We start from the raw sequence: 25,183 nt of genomic DNA on the forward strand, positions 1-25,183 counted from the left end.
TTGCACTGCTGCCGCCTGTGCTCTACCAGTTCTGTGTGTGAGGGAAGCATGCACTGCTGCTGCCTGTGCTTTACCTGTTCTATGTGTGAGGGAAGTTTGCACTGTTGCTGTCTGTGCTGTACCTGCTGTGTGTGTGAGGGAAGCTTGCACTGCTGCTGCCGGTGCTGTACCTGTTCTGTGTGTGAGGGAAGTTTGCACTGCTACTGCCTGTGCTGTACCTTTTCTGTGTGTGAGGGAAGCTTGCAATGCTGCTGCCTGTGCTGCACTGCTGCCGCCTGTGCTGTACCTGCTCTGTGTGTGAGGGAAGCTTGCACTGCTGCCGCCTGTGCTGTACCTGTTCTGTGTGTGAGGGAAGCTTGCACTGCTGCCGCCTGTGCTGTACCTGCTCTGTGTGTGATGGAAGCTTGCACTGCTGCCGCCTGTGCTGTACCTACTCTGTGTGTGAGGGAAGCTTGCACTGCTCCTCCCTGTGGGGACACAAGAGGTGCGGGGAGGGAGTGCTTGTGGGGGGGTCCGGTGAGTTGATTGAAGGAATGATGAATTTGCGACACCATGCAAATGACGTTAGCTATTCCGGCTCCTCTGACTGTCATTGTGTGTCCTGCTGATGTAGTGATTGTGCTGACGGCAGAATGTTTGCGTTGGTTAAGGCTGGGTATAGCTGAACGCTATGTTCTGGGTCAGTTTTGAATGAATTTATCGATCTTCTTTCTTTTATGAATTACGTGGTAGCACGAGCTGTTTAAAAATTCGAGGGTGACAGTGACTGCTTAGGAACGTGCATATCAACAGATTAATAAAGTTTATTTAAATAAAGAAGCACATTGAACATTTTAAGACGAATGCAAACGTCTGGGATGCAGTCTCACAGTCAGAGGCGAAGGTAAGAGGCAGCGGGAAAAAGAAGTCCAGGTCTGTCTGAGAACAGGATATATTACACGGGCCTGACCACGGGCAATGAATTAGAACAAAAGTCAGTTTTCTACCAGGGGTGCCCAGGAAGAGAGGGATAGAAAAGGAGATGAGGGATTCAGGGAAGAGGGGAAAAGCGAACGAGGAAGTAAAATGGAGCAAGGAAGAGCAGAGCAAAAAAAGAGAAGAGAGATCAAGGGACGCATAATGTTGACTAACAGAGCGACAGCAAAAATGAGAATCATAAAGGGGGCGTCAATTTAAAGCAATTAAGCCAAGAAGACTAACTTTGAGCAAGAAAGACGAACAGAAAAAGGCGCGAGAGACAGAAAGGTAACTGTTTAGTGAGAAAAGCATTAAAAGAGAACTCCTGTGGCCACGTTTGATTAGAGGATAACTCGTAATTTAATTAAAAGTGCAGTGCAATTAATAAATAGGGTATGTTCTCGGCCCTAATGTCCAATCATAGTATTCTGTAAATCTTTACAGGTTTTACATGTTGCTACCGATTGCCAATTAAAGATCAGAGTGCTCTGGGGATGGATGAAAGCATGTGTGATTCACTGTGCTTCCGTTGTATCGCAGCTGGTAGCCCATGTAGGCAAATCATTTAGCTGCATTCACAAATGCTTTTATGCTGGACCTGTTGGCTTTACCAAGACTGGTAAAAAGTAGCAAATACGTTTGTTTTATGTATAGACAGCATAAAGGAGGTAACGAACTGAATGAAACAAACAGTGTGATGACAATGTACTTTTCTGGCCTGGGGGAAGCTGGCTGGGGAGGAGAAATGCAAGGAAGTTAGGGGAGGAGAAGCCGAGAAGCCGCAGAGCACACGCTGGGCGAAGCCCTTTGATGTGCTGTGCGGCCGCGATGCGCGCTCTGTGCTGGGGGAGGGCCATTAGGAACAGGAACAGATGGCCATGAAAGTGTATGGGCCAAATGCGCGTGCCTGTACGTGCACTCGAAGAAAACGCCACGGAAAAAAGTGGTGGTTTGACTATCCGATGGAGCACATGAATTCTCCCCCATTTCCCATTGCTTCGCAATGGAAAAGGACGAGACCTAAAAATAACATATGGCATTACAATGTACCAGTTGTGACTAAGCGTACTACTGAGAAAGACATTTCAAAATAACATTAAACAAATATGACACAATATAGATAGGAGAGTGAGCTTCCCTAACAGACTGAAAGCTAGCAGTACAGGAAACCGTTATTTCAACCCAAAACACAATTAGTGGCAGTGACCGCACTTGGTGAGCACCAACCCAAAACACAATTTATGGTGGTGACGACACCTGGTGAGCACCGACACCCATCTTTGGAGACCAGGCCTCTTCTACACCGTCAGACTTTGACTCACATCAAGACAGAAAGGTAGAAAAGGGAGACTGGGGGAAGAAGATGAACTTCTGGACAAAGGGAGAATGCAGGGATCCAAAGGAAATATTGGCAAAATACCAATAGGCCTGGGTTTAAAGTGCTTCAGTGTGCACTGTTAGCCCATTACAGCAAGACAAGCAGTGGGGCAGCAGGAGAGGACAGAGAGGGCTATAGTTGTAAAGCAGTCCCTAATTAAGTTCATGCAAGCATTAGAGCAGACGCAAAACAGCCAACACAATTAGGTGAGAGATGAATACTTCAATAAGCTGAGCCGAGAAGGGATTGAATCTTGTTTCAAGTGCAAACATGAGGTACAGCTCAGCCACTAACAATGAAAACTTCCCATCAGTATTTGCTTAGCAAATTCAAATTTTCAGCTGTTGCTTAATGAGCACCTCTAGATGAAAATAGCGTCCAGCTTGTGTTCTAACAATATCTGAGCTCTATCAAGAGTCTCTTCTCTATGTAGAAAAGAGACTTCAACCCCTGAAGCCACACTGGCCTTATTTTCTCTAAGGAGCCACAGGTCCAATTGCCAAAGGAAAGTGGAGTGCCTATGTCTAGGTTTGCAAGACAAGCTCAATAGCTATTCTCCGTCATAAGTTCTGCCTGAGGAATTTAAAAGCTAGGGTAGCTAGGTAAATATTCTTACCGCTGAATGCAGCCTTTCACCACTTCATATTGCCCAATAGAAGATGCTGTATGGACGTCCAGAGGAAGATCCAGCTCTTCTCGACCAATCAGTGGGCTCATCCCATACCACATGGACAGGCTGCAGTTCAGCAGCTCTGATTCGCTGGACTCATCACTCAGCTCAGACATTGTGCTCTAAAAGTACAGAAAATGTTGGTTACTCAGCATAGTACTCGCCTTTTAAAAATAAAAACAGAAATCAGTGATATAAACACAAATCAGTGAGATGCATGAAATTCCTCCAAGTGTACCCAAGGGGCAGTTTTCGAGCTGGAGCTTTATTTCTGAAAATAAATCTATGTTTTCATTCAGTTGGGCCAAACTCTGAGACAGATTCCCCTCTGGCATGCTGGGAGCTTTCTTTGGTAGATAACATGTAGACAACAACAATTTGTAAACATGCAAACGTCAAGAGAAATCGGTTTCAACAGTGTGAAATCTCCCTACCAAGAAAGCACTAAATTTGGGGGGAAATTACCATTCCTATTTAACAAAAGTAACATACATCATTGAGTAGTTGTAACAGCAGGCTAACTCTGAGCCTTATCACACCTTTGGTGGTCCTACAGCGGACAGTGAAACGCCCCACCCGATGTAGGACCACCAAAGCTGTGGTGCTGCTGCACACCAGATTAGGACTTCAATGTTGGTCTGGCAGACAACCCTGCGGCGGTCTGTGAGGTCCATAGAAGAGCCTCACATGCAGGCCGTCGCTGCCAGAGCGCCGACTGCACCTTCCTGCAAGGTGTGCCATAGAATAGTATTGTATGACCTGTCATTTTCTTGCGTGGAATGTTATGGGGTGGCCAGTCACTGTATAGTATTATATGGGCCATTGTATAGTATAGTATGGCATTTCATTGTATGGTATAGTATAGTATGACTTGCCATTTTATAGTTTGGTATAGCCTGTCATTATATAGACTTACAATGTGTTTTAAAGAGGTTATTGTCGTGCTGCTTCAAAATTGGTTGTCAGGGCAAAAGGAAAGTGTTTCCAAAATATAACTATCTAAAATTGGGGAGATGTAACTAATCTTTAGAAGTAGGAAAAGGCCAAATAAAAAGGCAAGAATGCAGCCATAAAGAAACAAATATTTTATTTTTAAAAGAACACAAAGATGAAAAAAAATGTTGTAATTAAACATAACATTCTATATTGGTTTGTAAAGTAACATTTTTTTTCAGAGTTTTATATGGTGCGAACTTGACCCGAATGTATCAGAGTGCTTTACATGAGCACCAGTTGCATTACACAAGGACAATTAATGGAAATTAAGTGATTGGCTCAGAATCACAGGAAGTGGAGAGTCGTTGACGAGACTCGAAAAACAAAGATTTACTTGAGCACCCGTTGCATTACACAAGGACAATAAAGGGAAATTAAGTGATTTGCTCAGAATCACAGGATGTTGAGAGTCGTTGCCAAGACTCAAACCCGGTTCCCCAGATATGAGGTCGACCGCCCTAGCCGTTAGGCCATTACCTTTCCCGAACATTTGGTCTGCAAAAGTAGAAGGCAAGCCCTGGATCGACCAGGCATGTTTAATAAATATGCACAGAGACAACTATTTACTTTGGGGGTTAAACAATTGTAAAATGTGCACCAAGTGAACGTTGGAGGCATAAAAAAGGCAACAGACGTTGATTACAAGAGTTATTGCCTTTGACAATGTGGTTAAGCAATACTGTACATTAGCTGTTTTGGGAACACATTATTCTCCTTACAGAAAGGAAAGTAGGAGCAGCTCTTCTTATCTGTGCAATGAACTGTAGCAAACAAGGGAAGCAAAGCTGTTAGGCACCCACAGCTGATTCCCTGCAGTGCTTGGGTGTGTGTCAACTCTAAAGAAAGTGAAAACAAAATCCCCCCAAAGATGTCTGGAAGCGTGACCACAAAAACGAAACCATCTGCCACTGACCAATTAAAAAAACAAATGAAACTGAAACTGAATAAAGCCAATGGTTAGAAATGGGCTACTTGAAACCCCTTTTACGTTGAGCCTGGGCAGCGGATGCGCTGCTCTGTGTGCCATGCTGTACTGGAGTATGTACTTGAAACCCCGCCCACATTTGTCATTTGCTTGTGTCATTGTCCTTCGTAAATGATGGCTTACATTTCGTTATTAGGCTTGTTAGTCCCTCCTTAGTACTGCCTTGTCTTCATTTGTAACCTCCCATGAGGACTGGTTTGCTTTTACTTCAGTTGTTACAGGGTATGTCTTCTTTAGTCTGTAAGCACTATTTTCTTTAATGAGCTTCGCTTACTACAGGAGGGTCTCTCGTGCCCAGATGTGACCAGCGGCTTCTTTATTTAACTCGTAGCAAACATGGAGCTGTTCTGGGGCTATGGGAGACAAAAAGGGGCAACTCAGCAATGCCTTCAAGCATTTGGAAAGCAACAGATCTCAAATTTGTAAGAGTTTAAGCTATTGGCATAGTAAATGACAATGCCTTTTATTTATGTTTTAAAAACCAAAACATAAATAAAAGGCATTGTCGTGTACAATGCCAAAAGCTCAAACTTGCGCAAATGAGAGACCTATTGCACTAAAGATGCTTGTTTTTAATGCTGACAAAAGATCTTGCCAGAAGCAGTGCAGGATTTGTCTCAGGTGACGCCAAAAAGGACCACCAGATATCCCACTTCATCACAAGCCCATGCCTAAAGAACTCTATTACAGCCATGAGAGAATACAAGGATGCTGCTCACAAAACTATAGGAAAGTCTCCGTCAGAGTTCAGGCTTGAGAAGGAAAGTAAGGACATGTCTTCCGAAGAAGAAAAGGATCTCTGATACATTGTGAAGTGCAGGGGGGAAAGTAGAATCAGAAAAATATTAAATCACATGCCATTTGGAGGAGTGTACCTTCTGCTTAATGCCAAGGAAACTTTGTTGAAGAGATTCACAAAGTGTTGCATTCTAAAGTGGCAACGATTAATGGTTACTGCTTTGAAGAATTGACAGAATCTTTCAAGAGATTCCTTATATTTCAGAAGGCTCAATCGAAAACCTTCCGAGAAGGACACTGACTGTGAATCAACTGATACAGAAGAGGTCATGGATGATAATGCTATCCAATAAGAAGACTTGCAGAAATCCAAATGAGTAAGAAATCACCAATCTGACCTAATTCTCTTGTGGCGTTCACCAAGTTTTTTTATTATAATATTATTTTATTGCTTTATGACACAATGTTTAAAAAGGCAGCCAATAAAATCTTGCATGATTTACCCTTTTGTGTTGTGCATATTTACGAGCTATTTCCTTTCCACAAACATGAATCCCATATTATACATTAATAGCTCATCTCTGTGTACAGAGAGGAGTACTGAAAAATCAATGTACTGCTCTTAAACACAAGTCGACACCGTGGCATAAATCAATGTGGAGTCATTATGTATAAATAATACAATAATCACTATATACACCCTTCTCCTAAACTTCGAGTTAGCAACTGCATGCAACACCGTTATTCAAAACAATGATGCGTCATATTGTTTTCAAACATGTGCAGACCGCTGGCATAATTCTATTTAACCATAATGCATAATAAGTATAATAGCATAACAACCACAATATACAGCCTTCTCATGAACCCAACCAAGTTGTATTCTATATGTACATTCTGGTCAATTCATTTCTCTTTTGCAACCATGTGCAAAACTTGATGTGTGAAGACATTATTACAATTAAAGAGCACTACAATCACGGACCATATCTGGGATGGCATCCAATGGCTAACAGACATTCTCATTGCTCCATATACATGGATTTGTCCCTGTATTAGATTGGTCAACAATTCATCGGGATGGGAACGTCTTTGATCTTTACATTAGTATGGATACGTTTGGATATCTTGTACTTTCTAACAATTGGAAATCTACTTATTAGTGATATTTTTCCTCACTCAGAAGGTAACTATAAATCGATTTCCAATATAAAGATTATCAGTGCTTGAACTCTATGGTATTGGCTGATGATTTACAAATCGTCTGATTTCATAGTAAACTGTTTGGAAATTCACTGCCATAATGTTCCTCAATGAGCACTTTCACAACTCTCTGGTGAGACATATCTATCAGCCTACCTGCAGAAGGACAACAGCTTCTAGCAACATCTCCTTTGCTACACGAGGGAGCTCGGGCAAGGACTTTATAGATGGGAGGTGGGCAGATACCACATCAATTCTAGGCTTATTTTGACCCTATGGCCCAAGACAAGAGGACCTCGAACTGAGCCAGAGCCTGGCATCTCCCTCGAACATGCATTAGTTCGCCCTCGTCTATTGACAAACTGAAACGTTAACCAAAGATAGAGAAACTGTAACTGAAGTATTTGGACTTCTTCAAATTGAAAAGAAAGAGTATAAATACTTCACAGCAAGAATGGCATTTTTATTGGGAAAATACCAAGTGATGGAACAACCTTCCAGCTCATCTCCAGTTCTGCACTGATGATGTGCCGCTTTTAAAGCAACAAAAGACATTTTTAGCGCTGCCTTGAGAGAAATGATCGAAGTCGCAATACTCCCTTCAACAGCTCATGTGTTAACCCAGCACATTGAGAACCCCCTGACATTACGATCAGTTCAAAATAGGCACAAACCTTTGGAATTTATTGCTGAGCGAATCACTCCCAAATGTGAAACATCAATCTAGTCCACTAGTTATCTGCAAGTTCGATAGTTGAGTAGGTAGACCTACATGCTCATCGAAAATAATGTTTGAGGTCGTCATTCAACAAGACATACCACTACACTAAATCTGACAAAATAACGTCTTGTTTTCCATGTCTCACACATCTCTTCACAATGGTGCCTCTGTTTGTGGTCTCATGACTCTCGTTCTGAACCTTGTCCCTATGTGTAAAGCCCAGTATTTTTAAGCGAAGCCATCCCAAATTATTCTCGACATAGGACGAAGAGACCTAGCACACACTCTACAAACTCGGGGTACAACCACCAAATGAACTACACGCACCTCCCAAAGATGAAGCCAGAAAAACGCTCCACGCAATAACCGCGCCTCCTACAAGTGAAAAGAAACTAGAGCAAGAACTCGGAACGAACCGGAAAGAACTTGCACTCAGAAAACAAACAGCGACGAAGGGCACGTTACCCGCAAGTTGCCTCTGAGACGACGGGCACTAATGTTTACCTACATCAAAAATGGCCACCAAAAGGACAGCAATACCCTAAACCCGTCGTCTAGTGTTTCATTATCCGGAACCAGTCAACAGCCAATGAGGAGTCCAAATTCAAAGAGGGGCGGGAGCCTGAAAATTATTCAAATGAGAGTTTCAACGGGAGTTGACGATTCAGGTCCTATAGGGTGATACAAATGCAAAACTTAAAATTTTAAATAATACTGACACTCAAACCCCAACCGAATTTCGCAGTACCGAAGTAATACAAAATCTATTAGTAAAATACAAAACATTAATGTAGTAAAATGTTTCAGGAGAGCTGGGGGTTCAAGGGAACAGAGCTTTGTATGCAGCTGCCAGGACCTGGGTGTAGGGCGGCGAAGGACGAAAGTTCCGCCTCCTCAGGTGCTGCCGAAGAGAACTGCAGCAAGTAACGTGCAGGTAAGTGATGAAGCCGGTGTTTTTGACAGACTGCGGAGGGTGCCGGGTACATAACGCGGAACTTATCTGTAGCCCAACACAACTTATATAAACGCCTGCAATCCCTGCTCAACACAGTGGCCGTTTCTGGGGCGGAGCCAGGCCTGTATGCGTCCAATCACCATAGCAACAGCAGCACAGCCGTGCATTCCCTCTGTCACATGAGTTCAGAATCGTGTGTGTGTTTCTGCATAGTTGGGAACACCCCGACAGCAATAGAAGGACGATTAACTTTCCTATTGCGAAACAAGACTTGATTAAATTACCAATTTCCTCATTTGTATTGTGGAAATATTTTCAAACTCCTTTAAAATACAGAGCGCTCGCCACGTGAGCAGTAGTGCGGGTCACACACACTTTTTGAGTAGGTACAATACGGGCCCCAGTGGTAAATTGGTTCTCATGCAAAGTGAGAGGTACACAGCACACACAACAGCAGTGCAGCTCCTTCACGTAGGAAGTCATCAAAACTTTCGTCATTTAAACATCATGTAAAGACAAGGAAACGCAACCCCTAATTCATGGACCAGGGACCAGGAAACACATCACACATAAACCACTTACCAAACAACAGGACCCATCACACATTACTCATAAATGATCCCTTAAGACGGGCGCTGGATTAGGAGTTTTTTAATTTGTCAGTTTTTGTATATGTACAGTTCTATACTTCACATTAATAACACATTTTATATATTCCTAGCTATTCTTAATTTCAACTGTCTTCTTCTAGGAGATGGACCATTAGTTGACAAGTTGATGGTGACTATGATTAACTAAACAGTTAAACACTTTAGCTAAATAACCACAGAGTCGTTTATCCAATTAATAATTTTATCTCATTAAAATTAAATGCTCATATTCAGATTGTCAGTGCATACACAAGACCACATATAAGAGAACAATTTATCAAGCAATGTAATAAAAAGCATTTGCAATGCAATCTGTCTCGCCTTTGGAACCTTATATGTATTTAGCTATGCAGCACATTAGCCTGGGTGCTGAAACATCTACGTGACACACCAGGTATGGCAAAACATGGAGAGAAATATTACCTTTCAGTGGGAAATGGTATAGGCCAAAGCTCTGTTTTTAATATAAAATCAGGGCCTTCGGTAGTCATATCACTGAAAATACAAGATTCGAAAAAAGTATTATTGTCTATGGGTGCTCGTGGAAGACAATTTCTATGTACTGGAATCTAGAGAATGCTAAAGTGATTCTGGTATTTTACTGACCTCTGCTGGTCGTTTTCTATCAAGAACGTTAAATAGAGGCAGTTGATCAGAAAAAATGTCCCTAAGAGGAAGCAGACAAGTCCTAGGGCTAATCTCCAAAGCCTACAAAGTACATACATGTTAGAACTGGCTATTTCTGGTAGGCTAAGGCTGACGCCAAAGCCAGGCAGAAACCACCATTCTAGTCAGGGCGAGGGAGTCACACGCCAAGATAACCCCTGCTCACCCCCTTGGTAGCTTGGCACGAGCAGTGAGGCTAAACTCGGGGGCAATGTGTTAAGCATTTGCGCCAGCACACAACAGCAACAACATCCTAGGCACACCACAAAAGGAACTCCACACAAGGTTATATTAAAATAACTTTTGTATTGTCAACACATATCAGATAGAATCACACATATACATTGTGCCAACTGGCACGGGCAATATTCACATGGGATTATTTACACAGGACAGGGCCACATGGGCCACTGTCATAATCAGCACTTTTAGAAATGGTACTTTGTAGATCATAGAAAGTAAGATATAAAACAAAATAACAGTTATAAATCACATCCAGTAACTACTGGGAACAGGTAACTACCACCTACGCAACCCTAACCACCTTAGGAGAATGTCACGCAGGGGACCAGGACCTCACTAGGACCACCTGTACTAAAAAGAACAACCACCTAAGTATCACACAGCATTTAGGGGTCTAGGAAAGAACACATTACCCATGATGCATAAATATACATTCAGAGGAGTAGTAAAGGGAAACACATGATGCATAAACCTACACATTCAGCGGTGTTAAGAACAAAGCACATGATGCAATAAAATACATTCAGGGGTGCAGCGCAAGAAGACACATGATGCCTAACACATTCAGAGGTGCAGCGCAGGGAAAGAAAGACACATGATGTATAAAAACATTCAGAGGTGTAAAATCAAGGAAGACACATAATGCATTAAAAACATTCAGAGGTGCCCCAACCCAAATCAATAGCGCAAAAACACATAAGCCACCACCTGTGGCAGTCCCCAGGCCAACTGGCCTTGTTGGGGCTAAGACGCCCTGAGTCTCAATGTCAGGGGCCTAAACGGTGCAGGTGCCCACTACTTGCTGGGCACCTGGGAACATCCCAAAACCTAAATGGTGCAGCTGCCCACTAATTGCTGGGCAGCTGGGAATCATCAAAACTGCGCCAGGGCCCTCAATGGCCCTTAGGCGCAAACTGCGCCACTGTTGGAGCCACACAGGCTCTGAACAACTTCCTCGCAGGCAGGAGGGGGCGGGCACCGGCAATGTGCCCCGGCGCCCCCTTTAACTAAAAATGGCCAAACGCTGGAGCCACACAGGCTCGGGGCATCACATGCCCCAAACGTGGGAGCCACACAGGCTATGAAACAAATATGCCCCATGGAGCCCTCAGGCTCAGACTACCAATGTGCCCCCTAGAGCCTCCGTGGCTCTAAACACAAAGTTGGCCCTCGAGCCTCGCTGGGCTCGTAAATCAAAATAGGGGCGGGAGCCTCTCGGGCTCCAAAGAACAAAGCATGCCCCCAGAGCCTCTCTCAGGCTCTCATTAAAAGTGCCCATGAGCCTCTCTCAGGCTCTACATACACAGCTGCCACTCGAGCCTCTCGGGGCTCGACAATGAAGAGGCTGGGGCCGAGCCTCGCAGGCTCGGACGGGCACTGGTAGGCGGAGTCCCTCTCGGGGGACTCGATATCCCTGGGGGCCCCACGGGCCTAGGCGCACATCGAGCAACCCACTGGAGGGGAGGGGCGGGCACCGGCAATGTGCCCCGATGCCCCCTCCCCTTCACTGCACTCACCGGGTCGTCGCGCCTGTCTTCTTTCTCTCTCCGGGGCTCCCTCAGCACACGGGAGCCCCAGCAACAGGCCACGCTTCTCTGTTTACCCGGTCCCCCATCTCGGGACCGGGCCTTCGCTGGCTCACGAGTGCTGGACCAATCCCAGCGCGGGGCTAACAACGAGCCCCCGACCACGTGACTCTTCCCTGGGCCGAGCCCCAATCGGTGCGCGGCTCCTCTGTTGAGCCCTCTGTGATGCGCCAATCACAGCGCGGCTCGCTGAGGGGGGCTCGTCTCTCGGAGCCAATCAGGGCTCAACTCCTTCGGTTGTCTTCTCTCCGCGGCCATTAAACCCAGCTCGAGCCGCGGCGGTGAACAAAGGGGCATAACGAGGGGTGGGCACCCTCGGTCACAAAAATAAATGTAGAAACGGGGTGAGCACCCGTTAGGCACTTAAATAAATGGGGTGGCACCCATCAATGAAAAGATAGCGATCTCGGGCATAAAGCAGGGTGGCACCTGCAAAACCTCACGCAAAATGCGTGATAGCGACACGCTCGCTACGGGTCCCAAATAAAGCGCTCCCCCAGCGCTCCCAGGCGCTATAAATACCAGCCAAGCGCTCCCAAGCGCTTAGGCTTCAGCAAGCCTGGGTAAAGGCAAGGGAAAAAAAAGGTCTCTCGAAGGAAAATGCAGCTTCTCCATGCTGCCAAAGGTCCAAGAGAGTTCAAGGGGGCAAAGCAATGTCCCCCCCCCATCAGCCCAAGCAAGGCATCGGGGTCCCCCAGGAGTCCAGGAAAGTCAATCAGGAGTCCAGGGGCTGGGCAGGGCTCAGGGATTCCCCTGAGCCCAAGCAGCAGCACGCCCCTGGCAGATTCAAGTTAGAAACAAGAACCTTTTGGAAGGGGACACAGCCCCTTCTTATACACAGAAAAGTCTTTGAAGTCTTTGTGCAGGCAGTGTGAGAACCAGCTAGAACTGGTTATAGGGAAGTCCCTTCAGTATCAGGGACAGAGGTGACAGTCGCCCAGCGGGGGGGTGGAGCCAGCATTGTGGCAGGCAGGCACAGCCTCACTCATTATCAGGTGCGATCTCCACCCACTTCCCTGGCAGCAGATGCTGCCTTTCATCCACGGGCTGACTCAGACAACCTCCTGGGGCTCTGCAGCCCCTGTCACACTCAAACCAGACAGTCAATCCACAAGCAGGCCCAGGCACTCCTGGGCCAGGCTCACCAGCCAATCACGTGCCAGCAGACTCACTACACAAATATGCCAACTTCTAAAAGTTGTACTTCTAGACTAGACACAACCATGCCGCATACACCATTACGCAGCATTCAATCTCACGAGTTCGCACATATCAAACTCGACCCTGCACTCCCCACACATCAGGAACTACCATGGGCATACATATTCCCCATTCATTCCTATGGGAGGGCAGGTCACTCACCACACATACACAGAGAGCACACGCACTTTACACTGTACCACAGTGAAAAAGTGCGCAGAGGCCTAAAATCACCAACCCAGGTTCCAGAAACAGGCTAGGAAAAAGCAAAAAGTTTCGGGGTGAACCTGCCAAAAGGGCCAGGTCCAACACAACCCCCTTCCAGCCAAAACGCAGGGTAGACCAATCACTCCACTGATGGGCTTCCTTGCTTTGGGCAACAAAACACGGACACGGGCCCGCACGGCAGGGACACCTTCCAGTTTTTCACCACTCTGACCCCACATAGATTTCCCTCAACAAGAACTCTCTGACCCAACTAGGATACCCCAATGGTACACACTAGTCATCCACAGCCAGGACCAGGCCCTAGGCCATCCAAATATCACAGGTCCTAACCAATCCACAGAGCGGGGGGCAGTAACCCCTGGCACACAATAGCCATTCTCCACTCTCTCTCAGTGTTGCTACAACTACCACTGATTCTTCAACCCAGGGACCACACCCTTAGGCTGACCAGAGGTCACGGGCAAGAATGCCCTACCCTACCTCTACTTCTGGGTTTCCGCACCCTCACAGGGAAGCATTCACCAGAACACAATTCTCCTACCAGATCAGGACCTCACTCCATCACTGGTCTACCACCTGGAAACTATTTCACTTCTGAGGTACAAAGCACACAGCACAGTCCCTCTTCAAGCAGGTGGGGGGACACAGCACACAGCAAAATCCCCTTTCCTCCACCTTAGTAGAAACAACAGACTGCAGGTGGGCCTCAGAACACACAGCAAGGGCAGCCTCCTCAGTCTCTTCAGCTGATCTACTTTAGTAGAGATTCCTCTTGACCTGGAAGTTTCCTAATCTCCCAACCTAGGATCTAAACCCTCAGGTTGCACCGGGGTCAGAAGTAAGGACACCGTCCCTCTGCACCCCCTTCCAGAGTTCTGCACCCTCCCACCTTGGAGCGGTACCCCTAGAAGCCAAACACCAGGTCAGGACACTGATTACAGATGCCCTTCCCTCCAGGTCAGGCTGAACCTGAACCTGGCCTCTCCCCTCCTCGGGGAACAACCTCCAGAGGCCCCACAAATGGTCAAGCACTCTAGAGGGTCAAATGCCCAGCGAACCAGGACTTCTGCACCCTCCACTTAGGAGCGGTACAGTCTAACACCAGGACCGCCGGAGTTCTGATTACAGACACTCCCCGTCATCTAGACACAGGAAGATCCTCCTCAAATGACTTGTAATACAGCCTAGGCCCCTGACCTGGCGCTCCCTTAGGGAACCCTCCAGGCCCCGAGATAGGGTTTCGGGCCAACGCGGGGCACACTGTCCCACACTCACTCCGCCTCCACTGAGACAGGGCGTGAGCCCCTACACCCCTACCATCCTAATGGGACCTAGCTGGGCTACACATGAACCTCTTCACCTACACAGGATCATCAGATACACAAGCCACTACTTTTAGAATCACTCCCTAATGTCTCTGCAAGACATCTAGCACACCGCCAGAAATCCACCTTCTTGTCCAGTGCCTCTGCAGGACCTCCTGCACACCCCCAGAGGTACACCTCATGTGCAAGCTCCTTAAAAAACTCACACTAACTCCTCCAGTTTAAGGCACCACTCATCCACACACTCCCCCTCCAGACTGGTGAGACAGTTCCTCACTGCCTCTGACTCACAACCTGTACCCCTCTTACTGAGCACCAGGCACCATACTCTGGGAACTGGGAATGGGACTTCACGCACTGGACACATTTAAGCTGCCACCACTGGATCCTACCATACTGGGGAATCCAGACACACACACACTACACTCAGGGGATAACCACCCTCCCAAGCAAGCCATTTCTCCTCCACACTCCCTCTCTTCCATCTACCCACACAGGAACAGGAACAGGGATTGGACACTGGACCCAGGAAGGGATTCCTAATCTATGGGAACCTCCCCCTCTACTGGCGTCCCGCCCTGTCATTTTCTCTCATCTGTCACTAAACATAAAGCGCAGGAACACCATCTGAAAATGACACTCTTGAGGAAAAACAAAATCAAAAACAATAATCCCAAACATGTGACTATCTAAAAAATGCAGAGTTTTGTAATGTAGCCAGCTGTCGCTGTAGCACTGCGCAAACACAAGTCCTAATCCGCACCGCTGACCAACAATGTTAGAACTGGCTATTTCTGGTAGGCTAAGGCTGACGCCAAAGCCAGGCAGAAACCACCATTCTAGTCAGGGCGAGGGAGTCACACGCCAAGATAACCCCTGCTCACCCCCTTGGTAGCTTGGCACGAGCAGTGAGGCTAAACTCGGGGGCAATGTGTTAAGCATTTGCGCCAGCACACAACAGCAACAACATCCTAGGCACACCACAAAAGGAACTCCACACAAGGTTATATTAAAATAACTTTTGTATTGTCAACACATATCAGATAAAATCACACATATACATTGTGCCAACTGGCACGGGCAATATTCACATGGGATTATTTACACAGGACAGGGCCACATGGGCCACTGTCATAATCAGCACTTTTAGAAATGGTACTTTGTAGATCATAGAAAGTAAGATATAAAACAAAATAACAGTTATAAATCACATCCAGTAACTACTGGGAACAGGTAAGTACCACCTACGCAACCCTAACCACCTTAGGAGAATGTTACGCAGGGGACCAGGACCTCACTAGGACCACCTGTACTAAAAAGAACAACCACCTAAGTATCACACAGCATTTAGGGGTCTAGGAAAGAACACATTACCCATGATGCATAAATATACATTCAGAGGAGTAGTAAAGGGAAACACATGATGCATAAACCTACACATTCAGCGGTGTTAAGAACAAAGCACATGATGCAATAAAATACATTCAGGGGTGCAGCGCAAGAAGACACATGATGCCTAACACATTCAGAGGTGCAGCGCAGGGAAAGAAAGACACATGATGTATAAAAACATTCAGAGGTGTAAAATCAAGGAAGACACATAATGCATTAAAAACATTCAGAGGTGCCCCAACCCAAATCAATAGCGCAAAAACACATAAGCCACCACCTGTGGCAGTCCCCAGGCCAACTGGCCTTGTTGGGGCTAAGACGCCCTGAGTCTCAATGTCAGGGGCCTAAACAGTGCAGGTGCCCACTACTTGCTGGGCACCTGGGAACATCCTAAAACCTAAACGGTGCAGCTGCCCACTAATTGCTGGGCAGCTGGGAATCATCAAAACTGCGCCAGGGCCCTCAATGGCCCTTAGGCGCAAACTGCGCCACTGTTGGAGCCACACAGGCTCTGAACAACTTCCTCGCAGGCAGGAGGGGGCGGGCACCGGCAATGTGCCCCGGCGCCCCCTTTAACTAAAAATGGCCAAACGCTGGAGCCACACAGGCTCGGGGCATCACATGCCCCAAACGTGGGAGCCACACAGGCTATGAAACAAATATGCCCCATGGAGCCCTCAGGCTCAGACTACCAATGTGCCCCCTAGAGCCTCCGTGGCTCTAAACACAAAGTTGGCCCTCGAGCCTCGCTGGGCTCGTAAATCAAAATAGGGGCGGGAGCCTCTCGGGCTCCAAAGAACAAAGCATGCCCCCAGAGCCTCTCTCAGGCTCTCATTAAAAGTGCCCATGAGCCTCTCTCAGGCTCTACATACACAGCTGCCACTCGAGCCTCTCGGGGCTCGACAATGAAGAGGCTGGGGCCGAGCCTCGCAGGCTCGGACGGGCACTGGTAGGCGGAGTCCCTCTCGGGGGACTCGATATCCCTGGGGGCCCCACGGGCCTAGGCGCACATCGAGCAACCCACTGGAGGGGAGGGGCGGGCACCGGCAATGTGCCCCGATGCCCCCTCCCCTTCACTGCACTCACCGGGTCGGCGCGCCTGTCTTCTTTCTCTCTCCGGGGCTCCCTCAGCACACGGGAGCCCCAGCAACAGGCCACGCTTCTCTGTTTACCCGGTCCCCCATCTCGGGACCGGGCCTTCGCTGGCTCACGAGTGCTGGACCAATCCCAGCGCGGGGCTAACAACGAGCCCCCGACCACGTGACTCTTCCCTGGGCCGAGCCCCAATCGGTGCGCGGCTCCTCTGTTGAGCCCTCTGTGATGCGCCAATCACAGCGCGGCTCGCTGAGGGGGGCTCGTCTCTCGGAGCCAATCAGGGCTCAACTCCTTCGGTTGTCTTCTCTCCGCGGCCATTAAACCCAGCTCGAGCCGCGGCGGTGAACAAAGGGGCATAACGAGGGGTGGGCACCCTCGGTCACAAAAATAAATGTAGAAACGGGGTGAGCACCCGTTAGGCACTTAAATAAATGGGGTGGCACCCATCAATGAAAAGATAGCGATCTCGGGCATAAAGCAGGGTGGCACCTGCAAAACCTCACGCAAAATGCGTGATAGCGACACGCTCGCTACGGGTCCCAAATAAAGCGCTCCCCCAGCGCTCCCAGGCGCTATAAATACCAGCCAAGCGCTCCCAAGCGCTTAGGCTTCAGCAAGCCTGGGTAAAGGCAAGGGAAAAAAAAGGTCTCTCGAAGGAAAATGCAGCTTCTCCATGCTGCCAAAGGTCCAAGAGAGTTCAAGGGGGCAAAGCAATGTCCCCCCCCATCAGCCCAAGCAAGGCATCGGGGTCCCCCAGGAGTCCAGGAAAGTCAATCAGGAGTCCAGGGGCTGGGCAGGGCTCAGGGATTCCCCTGAGCCCAAGCAGCAGCACGCCCCTGGCAGATTCAAGTTAGAAACAAGAACCTTTTGGAAGGGGACACAGCCCCTTCTTATACACAGAAAAGTCTTTGAAGTCTTTGTGCAGGCAGTGTGAGAACCAGCTAGAACTGGTTATAGGGAAGTCCCTTCAGTATCAGGGACAGAGGTGACAGTCGCCCAGCGGGGGGGTGGAGCCAGCATTGTGGCAGGCAGGCACAGCCTCACTCATTATCAGGTGCGATCTCCACCCACTTCCCTGGCAGCAGATGCTGCCTTTCATCCACGGGCTGACTCAGACAACCTCCTGGGGCTCTGCAGCCCCTGTCACACTCAAACCAGACAGTCAATCCACAAGCAGGCCCAGGCACTCCTGGGCCAGGCTCACCAGCCAATCACGTGCCAGCAGACTCACTACACAAATATGCCAACTTCTAAAAGTTGTACTTCTAGACTAGATACAACCATGCCGCATACACCATTACGCAGCATTCAATCTCACGAGTTCGCACATATCAAACTCGACCCTGCACTCCCCACACATCAGGAACTACCATGGGCATACATATTCCCCATTCATTCCTATGGGAGGGCAGGTCACTCACCACACATACACAGAGAGCACACGCACTTTACACTGTACCACAGTGAAAAAGTGCGCAGAGGCCTAAAATCACCAACCCAGGTTCCAGAATCAGGCTAGGAAAAAGCAAAAAGTTTCGGGGTGAACCTGCCAAAAGGGCCAGGTCCAACACAACCCCCTTCCAGCCAAAACGCAGGGTAGACCAATCACTCCACTGATGGGCTTCCTTGCTTTGGGCAACAAAACACGGACACGGGCCCGCACGGCAGGGACACCTTCCAGTTTTTCACCACTCTGACCCCACATAGATTTCCCTCAACAAGAACTCTCTGACCCAACTAGGATACCCCAATGGTACACACTAGTCATCCACAGCCAGGACCAGGCCATAGGCCATCCAAATATCACAGGTCCTAACCAATCCACAGAGCGGGGGGCAGTAACCCCTGGCACACAATAGCCATTCTCCACTCTCTCTCAGTGTTGCTACAACTACCACTGATTCTTCAACCCAGGGACCACACCCTTAGGCTGACCAGACGTCACGGGCAAGAATGCCCTACCCTACCTCTACTTCTGGGTTTCCGCACCCTCACAGGGAAGCATTCACCAGAACACAATTCTCCTACCAGATCAGGACCTCACTCCATCACTGGTCTACCACCTGGAAACTATTTCACTTCTGAGGTACAAAGCACACAGCACAGTCCCTCTTCAAGCAGGTGGGGGGACACAGCACACAGCAAAATCCCCTTTCCTCCACCTTAGTAGAAACAACAGACTGCAGGTGGGCCTCAGAACACACAGCAAGGGCAGCCTCCTCAGTCTCTTCAGCTGATCTACTTTAGTAGAGATTCCTCTTGACCTGGAAGTTTCCTAATCTCCCAACCTAGGATCTAAACCCTCAGGTTGCACCGGGGTCAGAAGTAAGGACACCGTCCCTCTGCACCCCCTTCCAGAGTTCTGCACCCTCCCACCTTGGAGCGGTACCCCTAGAAGCCAAACACCAGGTCAGGACACTGATTACAGATGCCCTTCCCTCCAGGTCAGGCTGAACCTGAACCTGGCCTCTCCCCTCCTCGGGGAACAACCTCCAGAGGCCCCACAAATGGTCAAGCACTCTAGAGGGTCAAATGCCCAGCGAACCAGGACTTCTGCACCCTCCACTTAGGAGCGGTACAGTCTAACACCAGGACCGCCGGAGTTCTGATTACAGACACTCCCCGTCATCTAGACACAGGAAGATCCTCCTCAAATGACTTGTAATACAGCCTAGGCCCCTGACCTGGCGCTCCCTTAGGGAACCCTCCAGGCCCCGAGATAGGGTTTCGGGCCAACGCGGGGCACACTGTCCCACACTCACTCCGCCTCCACTGAGACAGGGCGTGAGCCCCTACACCCCTACCATCCTAATGGGACCTAGCTGGGCTACACATGAACCTCTTCACCTACACAGGATCATCAGATACACAAGCCACTACTTTTAGAATCACTCCCTAATGTCTCTGCAAGACATCTAGCACACCGCCAGAAATCCACCTTCTTGTCCAGTGCCTCTGCAGGACCTCCTGCACACCCCCAGAGGTACACCTCATGTGCAAGCTCCTTAAAAAACTCACACTAACTCCTCCAGTTTAAGGCACCACTCATCCACACACTCCCCCTCCAGACTGGTGAGACAGTTCCTCACTGCCTCTGACTCACAACCTGTACCCCTCTTACTGAGCACCAGGCACCATACTCTGGGAACTGGGAATGGGACTTCACGCACTGGACACATTTAAGCTGCCACCACTGGATCCTACCATACTGGGGAATCCAGACACACACACACTACACTCAGGGGATAACCACCCTCCCAAGCAAGCCATTTCTCCTCCACACTCCCTCTCTTCCATCTACCCACACAGGAACAGGAACAGGGATTGGACACTGGACCCAGGAAGGGATTCCTAATCTATGGGAACCTCCCCCTCTACTGGCGTCCCGCCCTGTCATTTTCTCTCATCTGTCACTAAACATAAAGCGCAGGAACACCATCTGAAAATGACACTCTTGAGGAAAAACAAAATCAAAAACAATAATCCCAAACATGTGACTATCTAAAAAATGCAGAGTTTTGTAATGTAGCCAGCTGTCGCTGTAGCACTGCGCAAACACAAGTCCTAATCCGCACCGCTGACCAACAATGTTAGAACTGGCTATTTCTGGTAGGCTAAGGCTGACGCCAAAGCCAGGCAGAAACCACCATTCTAGTCAGGGCGAGGGAGTCACACGCCAAGATAACCCCTGCTCACCCCCTTGGTAGCTTGGCACGAGCAGTGAGGCTAAACTCGGGGGCAATGTGTTAAGCATTTGCGCCAGCACACAACAGCAACAACATCCTAGGCACACCACAAAAGGAACTCCACACAAGGTTATATTAAAATAACTTTTGTATTGTCAACACATATCAGATAAAATCACACATATACATTGTGCCAACTGGCACGGGCAATATTCACATGGGATTATTTACACAGGACAGGGCCACATGGGCCACTGTCATAATCAGCACTTTTAGAAATGGTACTTTGTAGATCATAGAAAGTAAGATATAAAACAAAATAACAGTTATAAATCACATCCAGTAACTACTGGGAACAGGTAAGTACCACCTACGCAACCCTAACCACCTTAGGAGAATGTTACGCAGGGGACCAGGACCTCACTAGGACCACCTGTACTAAAAAGAACAACCACCTAAGTATCACACAGCATTTAGGGGTCTAGGAAAGAACACATTACCCATGATGCATAAATATACATTCAGAGGAGTAGTAAAGGGAAACACATGATGCATAAACCTACACATTCAGCGGTGTTAAGAACAAAGCACATGATGCAATAAAATACATTCAGGGGTGCAGCGCAAGAAGACACATGATGCCTAACACATTCAGAGGTGCAGCGCAGGGAAAGAAAGACACATGATGTATAAAAACATTCAGAGGTGTAAAATCAAGGAAGACACATAATGCATTAAAAACATTCAGAGGTGCCCCAACCCAAATCAATAGCGCAAAAACACATAAGCCACCACCTGTGGCAGTCCCCAGGCCAACTGGCCTTGTTGGGGCTAAGACGCCCTGAGTCTCAATGTCAGGGGCCTAAACAGTGCAGGTGCCCACTACTTGCTGGGCACCTGGGAACATCCTAAAACCTAAACGGTGCAGCTGCCCACTAATTGCTGGGCAGCTGGGAATCATCAAAACTGCGCCAGGGCCCTCAATGGCCCTTAGGCGCAAACTGCGCCACTGTTGGAGCCACACAGGCTCTGAACAACTTCCTCGCAGGCAGGAGGGGGCGGGCACCGGCAATGTGCCCCGGCGCCCACTCTAACTAAAAATGGCCAAACGCTGGAGCCACACAGGCTCTGTGCATCACATGCCCCAAACGTGGGAGCCACACAGGCTATGAAATAAATATGCCCCATGGAGCCCTCAGGCTCAGACTACCAATGTGCCCCCTAGAGCCTCTGTGGCTCTAAACACAAAGTTGGCCCTCGATCCTCGCTGGGCTCGTAAATCAGAATAGGGGCGGGAGCCTCTCGGGCTCCAAAGAACAAAGCATGCCCCCAGGGCCTCTCTCAGGCTCTCATTAAAAGTGCCCATGAGCATCTCTCAGGCTCTACATACACAGCTGTCACTCGAGCCTCTCGGGGCTCGACAATAAAGAGGCTGGGGCCGAGCCTCGCAGGCTCGGACGGGCACTGGTAGGCGGAGTCCCACTCGGGGGACTCGATATCCCTGGGGGCCCCACGGGCCTAGGCGCACAACGAGCAACCCACTGGAGAGGAGGGGCGGGCACCGGCAATGTGCCCCGATGCCCCCTCCCCTTCACTGCACTCACCGGGTCGGCGCGCCTGTCTTCTTTCTCTCTCCGGGGCTCCCTCAGCACACGGGAGCCCCAGCAGCAGGCCACGCTTCTCTGTTTACCCGGTCCCCCATCTCGGGACCGGGCCTTCGCTGGCTCACGAGTGCTGGACCAATCCCAGCGCGGGGCTAACAACGAGCCCCCGACCACGTGACTCTTCCCTGGGCCGAGCCCCAATCGGTGCACGGCTCCTCTGTTGAGCCCTCGGTGATGCGCCAATCACAGCGCGGCTCGCTGAGGGGGGCTCGTCTCTCGGAGCCAATCAGGGCTCAACTCCTTCGGTTGTCTTCTCTCCGCGGCCATTAAACCCAGCTCGGGCCGCGGCGGTGAACAAAGGGGCATAACGAGGGGTGGGCACCCTCGGTCACAAAAATAAACGTAGAAACGGGGTGAGCACCCGTTAGGCACTTAAATAAATGGGGTGGCACCCATCAATGAAAGGATAGCGATCTCGGGCATAAAGCAGGGTGGCACCTGCAAAACCTCACGCAAAATGCATGATAGGGACACCCTCGCTACGGGTCCCAAATAAAGCGCTCTCCCAGCGCTATAAGTAATATACAGCGCTCCCAGGCGCTATAAATACCAGCCAAGCGCTCCCAAGCGCTTAGGCTTCAGCAAGCCTGGGTAAAGGCAAGGAAAAAAAAAGGTCTCTTGAAGGAAAATGCAGCTTCTCCATGCTGCCAAAGGTCCCAGAGAGTTCAAGGGGGCAAAGCAATGTCCCCCCCATCAGCCCAAGCAAGGCAGAGGGGTCCCCCAGGAGTCCAGGAAAGTCCATCAGGAGTCCAAGGGGTGGGCAGGGCTCAGGGATTCCCCTGAGCCCAAGCAGCAGCACACCCTGGCAGATTCAAGTTAGAAACAAGAACCTTTTGGAAGGGGACACAGCCCCTTCTTATACACAGAAAAGTCTTTGAAGTCTTTGTGCAGGCAGTGTGAGAACCAGCTAGAACTGGTTATAGGGAAGTCCCTTCAGTATCAGGGACAGAGGTGGCAGTCGCCCAGCGGGGGGATGGAGCCAGCATTGTGGCAGGCAGGCACAGCCTCACTCATTATCAGGTGCGATCTCCACCCACTTCCCTGGCAGCAGATGCTGCCTTTCATCCACGGGCTGACTCAGACAACCTCCTGGGGCTCTGCAGCCCCTGTCACACTCAAACCAGACAGTCAATCCACAAGCAGGCCCAGGCACTCCTGGGCCAGGCTCACCAGCCAATCACGTGCCAGCAGACTCACTACACAAATATGCCAATTTCTAAAAGTTGTACTTCTAGACTAGACACAACCATGCCGCATACACCATTACGCAGCATTCAATCTCACGAGTTCGCACATATCAAACTCGACCCTGCACTCCCCACACATCAGGAACTACCATGGGCATACATATTCCCCATTCATTCCTATGGGAGGGCAGGTCACTCACCACACATACACAGAGAGCACACGCACTTTACACTGTACCACAGTGAAAAAGTGCGCAGAGGCTTAAAATCACCAACCCAGGTTCCAGAAACAGGCTAGGAAAAAGCAAAAAGTTTCGGGGTGAACCTGCCAAAAGGGCCAGGTCCAACAATACACATATAAGGTCTTGAATGCTCGACCTAAAAAATGAAACATTTGCCTCGACATCAAAGCATGCATAGGAATAGGGGAAAGAGAAGGTACATCAAAAATACTTTGCAGAAATATATTGCGGAATTAAAGCGTTTAAGGAGGGGTGATACCCACCAAAGAATCAGGAAAACCACTTCCTTGGCCGAGGTTGTGGCAAGGGGTCCCCAGAGATAGGCTCAGAGGACCGAGTTAACAGGACAGATGCAGCTAAATCTTGCAATAACCTGGCAAACAACACAATGATCTCCCAACCTATCTACCTTTGATCTAGTTCTCCTCGAGCGCAGTCTCCTCCCAAGGACTCCCGCAACGTTCTCGTACCTAAAGTGCTCTCTGACTCTGTGTCTCAATGTCTCTCTCTCTCTCGATGTTCTCATTCTGACGCACTCTTGAAGATCTGACACACCCTAATTGGGATATCAATTATACCCTATTTCCTAGTTCACTATCTTACAATGTTGCAGTGTCAGTAGAACCTTGGTCTGTGATTGGTTGACACAGGGCATGCTAGGGTCTCCTCATCACGTTCTCATCGCAAATTCTTCCCATACCGGTTTTAACAAAGGAGATATTAAGGATAAATACAATCGTATACTACTAATATCAATAGGTATACATTTTGCAACATTCTCGTATTATGACATCCGTTTCACATTCAAATTCCACGTAGCGATGGCAGTTCCCACAGTCGCTGTCGCATCTTGGCACGTAAACAATAGGACATAGGTCAACATGGCCTTCACACGAATAACATCAGCTGGTACACTCAGCAGTTTGTGAGCAGGCAGCGCATTCGACGCATGTGTCTTTCGTACAGACCAAGACAACCACATGCCGGCTCGGACAAGCAGCCATGTTCATGCAGGCCCAATCACGTACTAAAGTAAATAAACACAAAAAGAATATTAATTCATGAAATAAAATACATTATGTTTACCTCCCACCATACAAATACCCTATATTAATTATTACCTAGAGAAAGCTATTAATTTTAAAACAGCTTTCTGTTATTCGTGCACAACATGCAAAATGTCCAATGCACAACATAGCATAAACATGCATTAGTATGATTCTTCAAAGCGCAAACAGTTAATACGTGCTCATGCCATCATGGTTTAGTATATAAGTCGAAAGCGTTTGCCTCGTGTGTGTGTGTGTGTATTCGGGGTTGTTTAGTCCATGCAGTTAATACATATTATGCAGGTACTTAATTTCATGAGGGTGCATTTTTGCAAACCTCACTCCATCAAACGTCTGTGTTCTACTA

General features: G+C 48.5%; 2 protein-coding genes across 5 annotated transcripts in view; one reads left to right on the forward strand and one right to left on the reverse strand.

The window, feature by feature from the left end:
- ANKS3 (ankyrin repeat and sterile alpha motif domain containing 3) overlaps positions 1-8,080 on the reverse strand; it is a 134,093-nt gene extending 126,013 nt beyond the window's left edge. For 2 of the 3 annotated variants that reach the window (XM_078663035.1, XM_078663033.1), the window contains exons 1-2: positions 7,976-8,080; positions 2,952-3,127 (exon numbers count right to left, since the gene is read on the reverse strand). In XM_078663035.1, the coding sequence (XP_078519161.1) occupies positions 2,952-3,121 (170 nt within the window). In that variant the 5' untranslated portion in view covers positions 3,122-3,127; positions 7,976-8,080. Of the gene's footprint in view, positions 1-2,951; positions 3,128-7,601; positions 7,729-7,975 lie in introns of those variants that run through there. The other variant, XM_078663034.1, reaches the window with a different exon arrangement.
- Positions 8,081-8,438: 358 nt separating this feature from the next.
- DNAAF8 (dynein axonemal assembly factor 8) overlaps positions 8,439-25,183 on the forward strand; it is a 1,081,381-nt gene continuing 1,064,636 nt past the window's right edge. For both annotated transcript variants that reach the window (XM_078663036.1, XM_078663037.1), the window contains exon 1: positions 8,439-8,582. The gene's annotated coding sequence lies outside the window, so the exon portion shown is untranslated. The remainder of the gene's footprint in view (positions 8,583-25,183) is intronic.

Source organism: Lissotriton helveticus, chromosome 10 (assembly GCF_964261635.1).
Source record: "Lissotriton helveticus chromosome 10, aLisHel1.1, whole genome shotgun sequence".
NCBI classification, from domain to species: domain Eukaryota; kingdom Metazoa; phylum Chordata; class Amphibia; order Caudata; family Salamandridae; genus Lissotriton; species Lissotriton helveticus.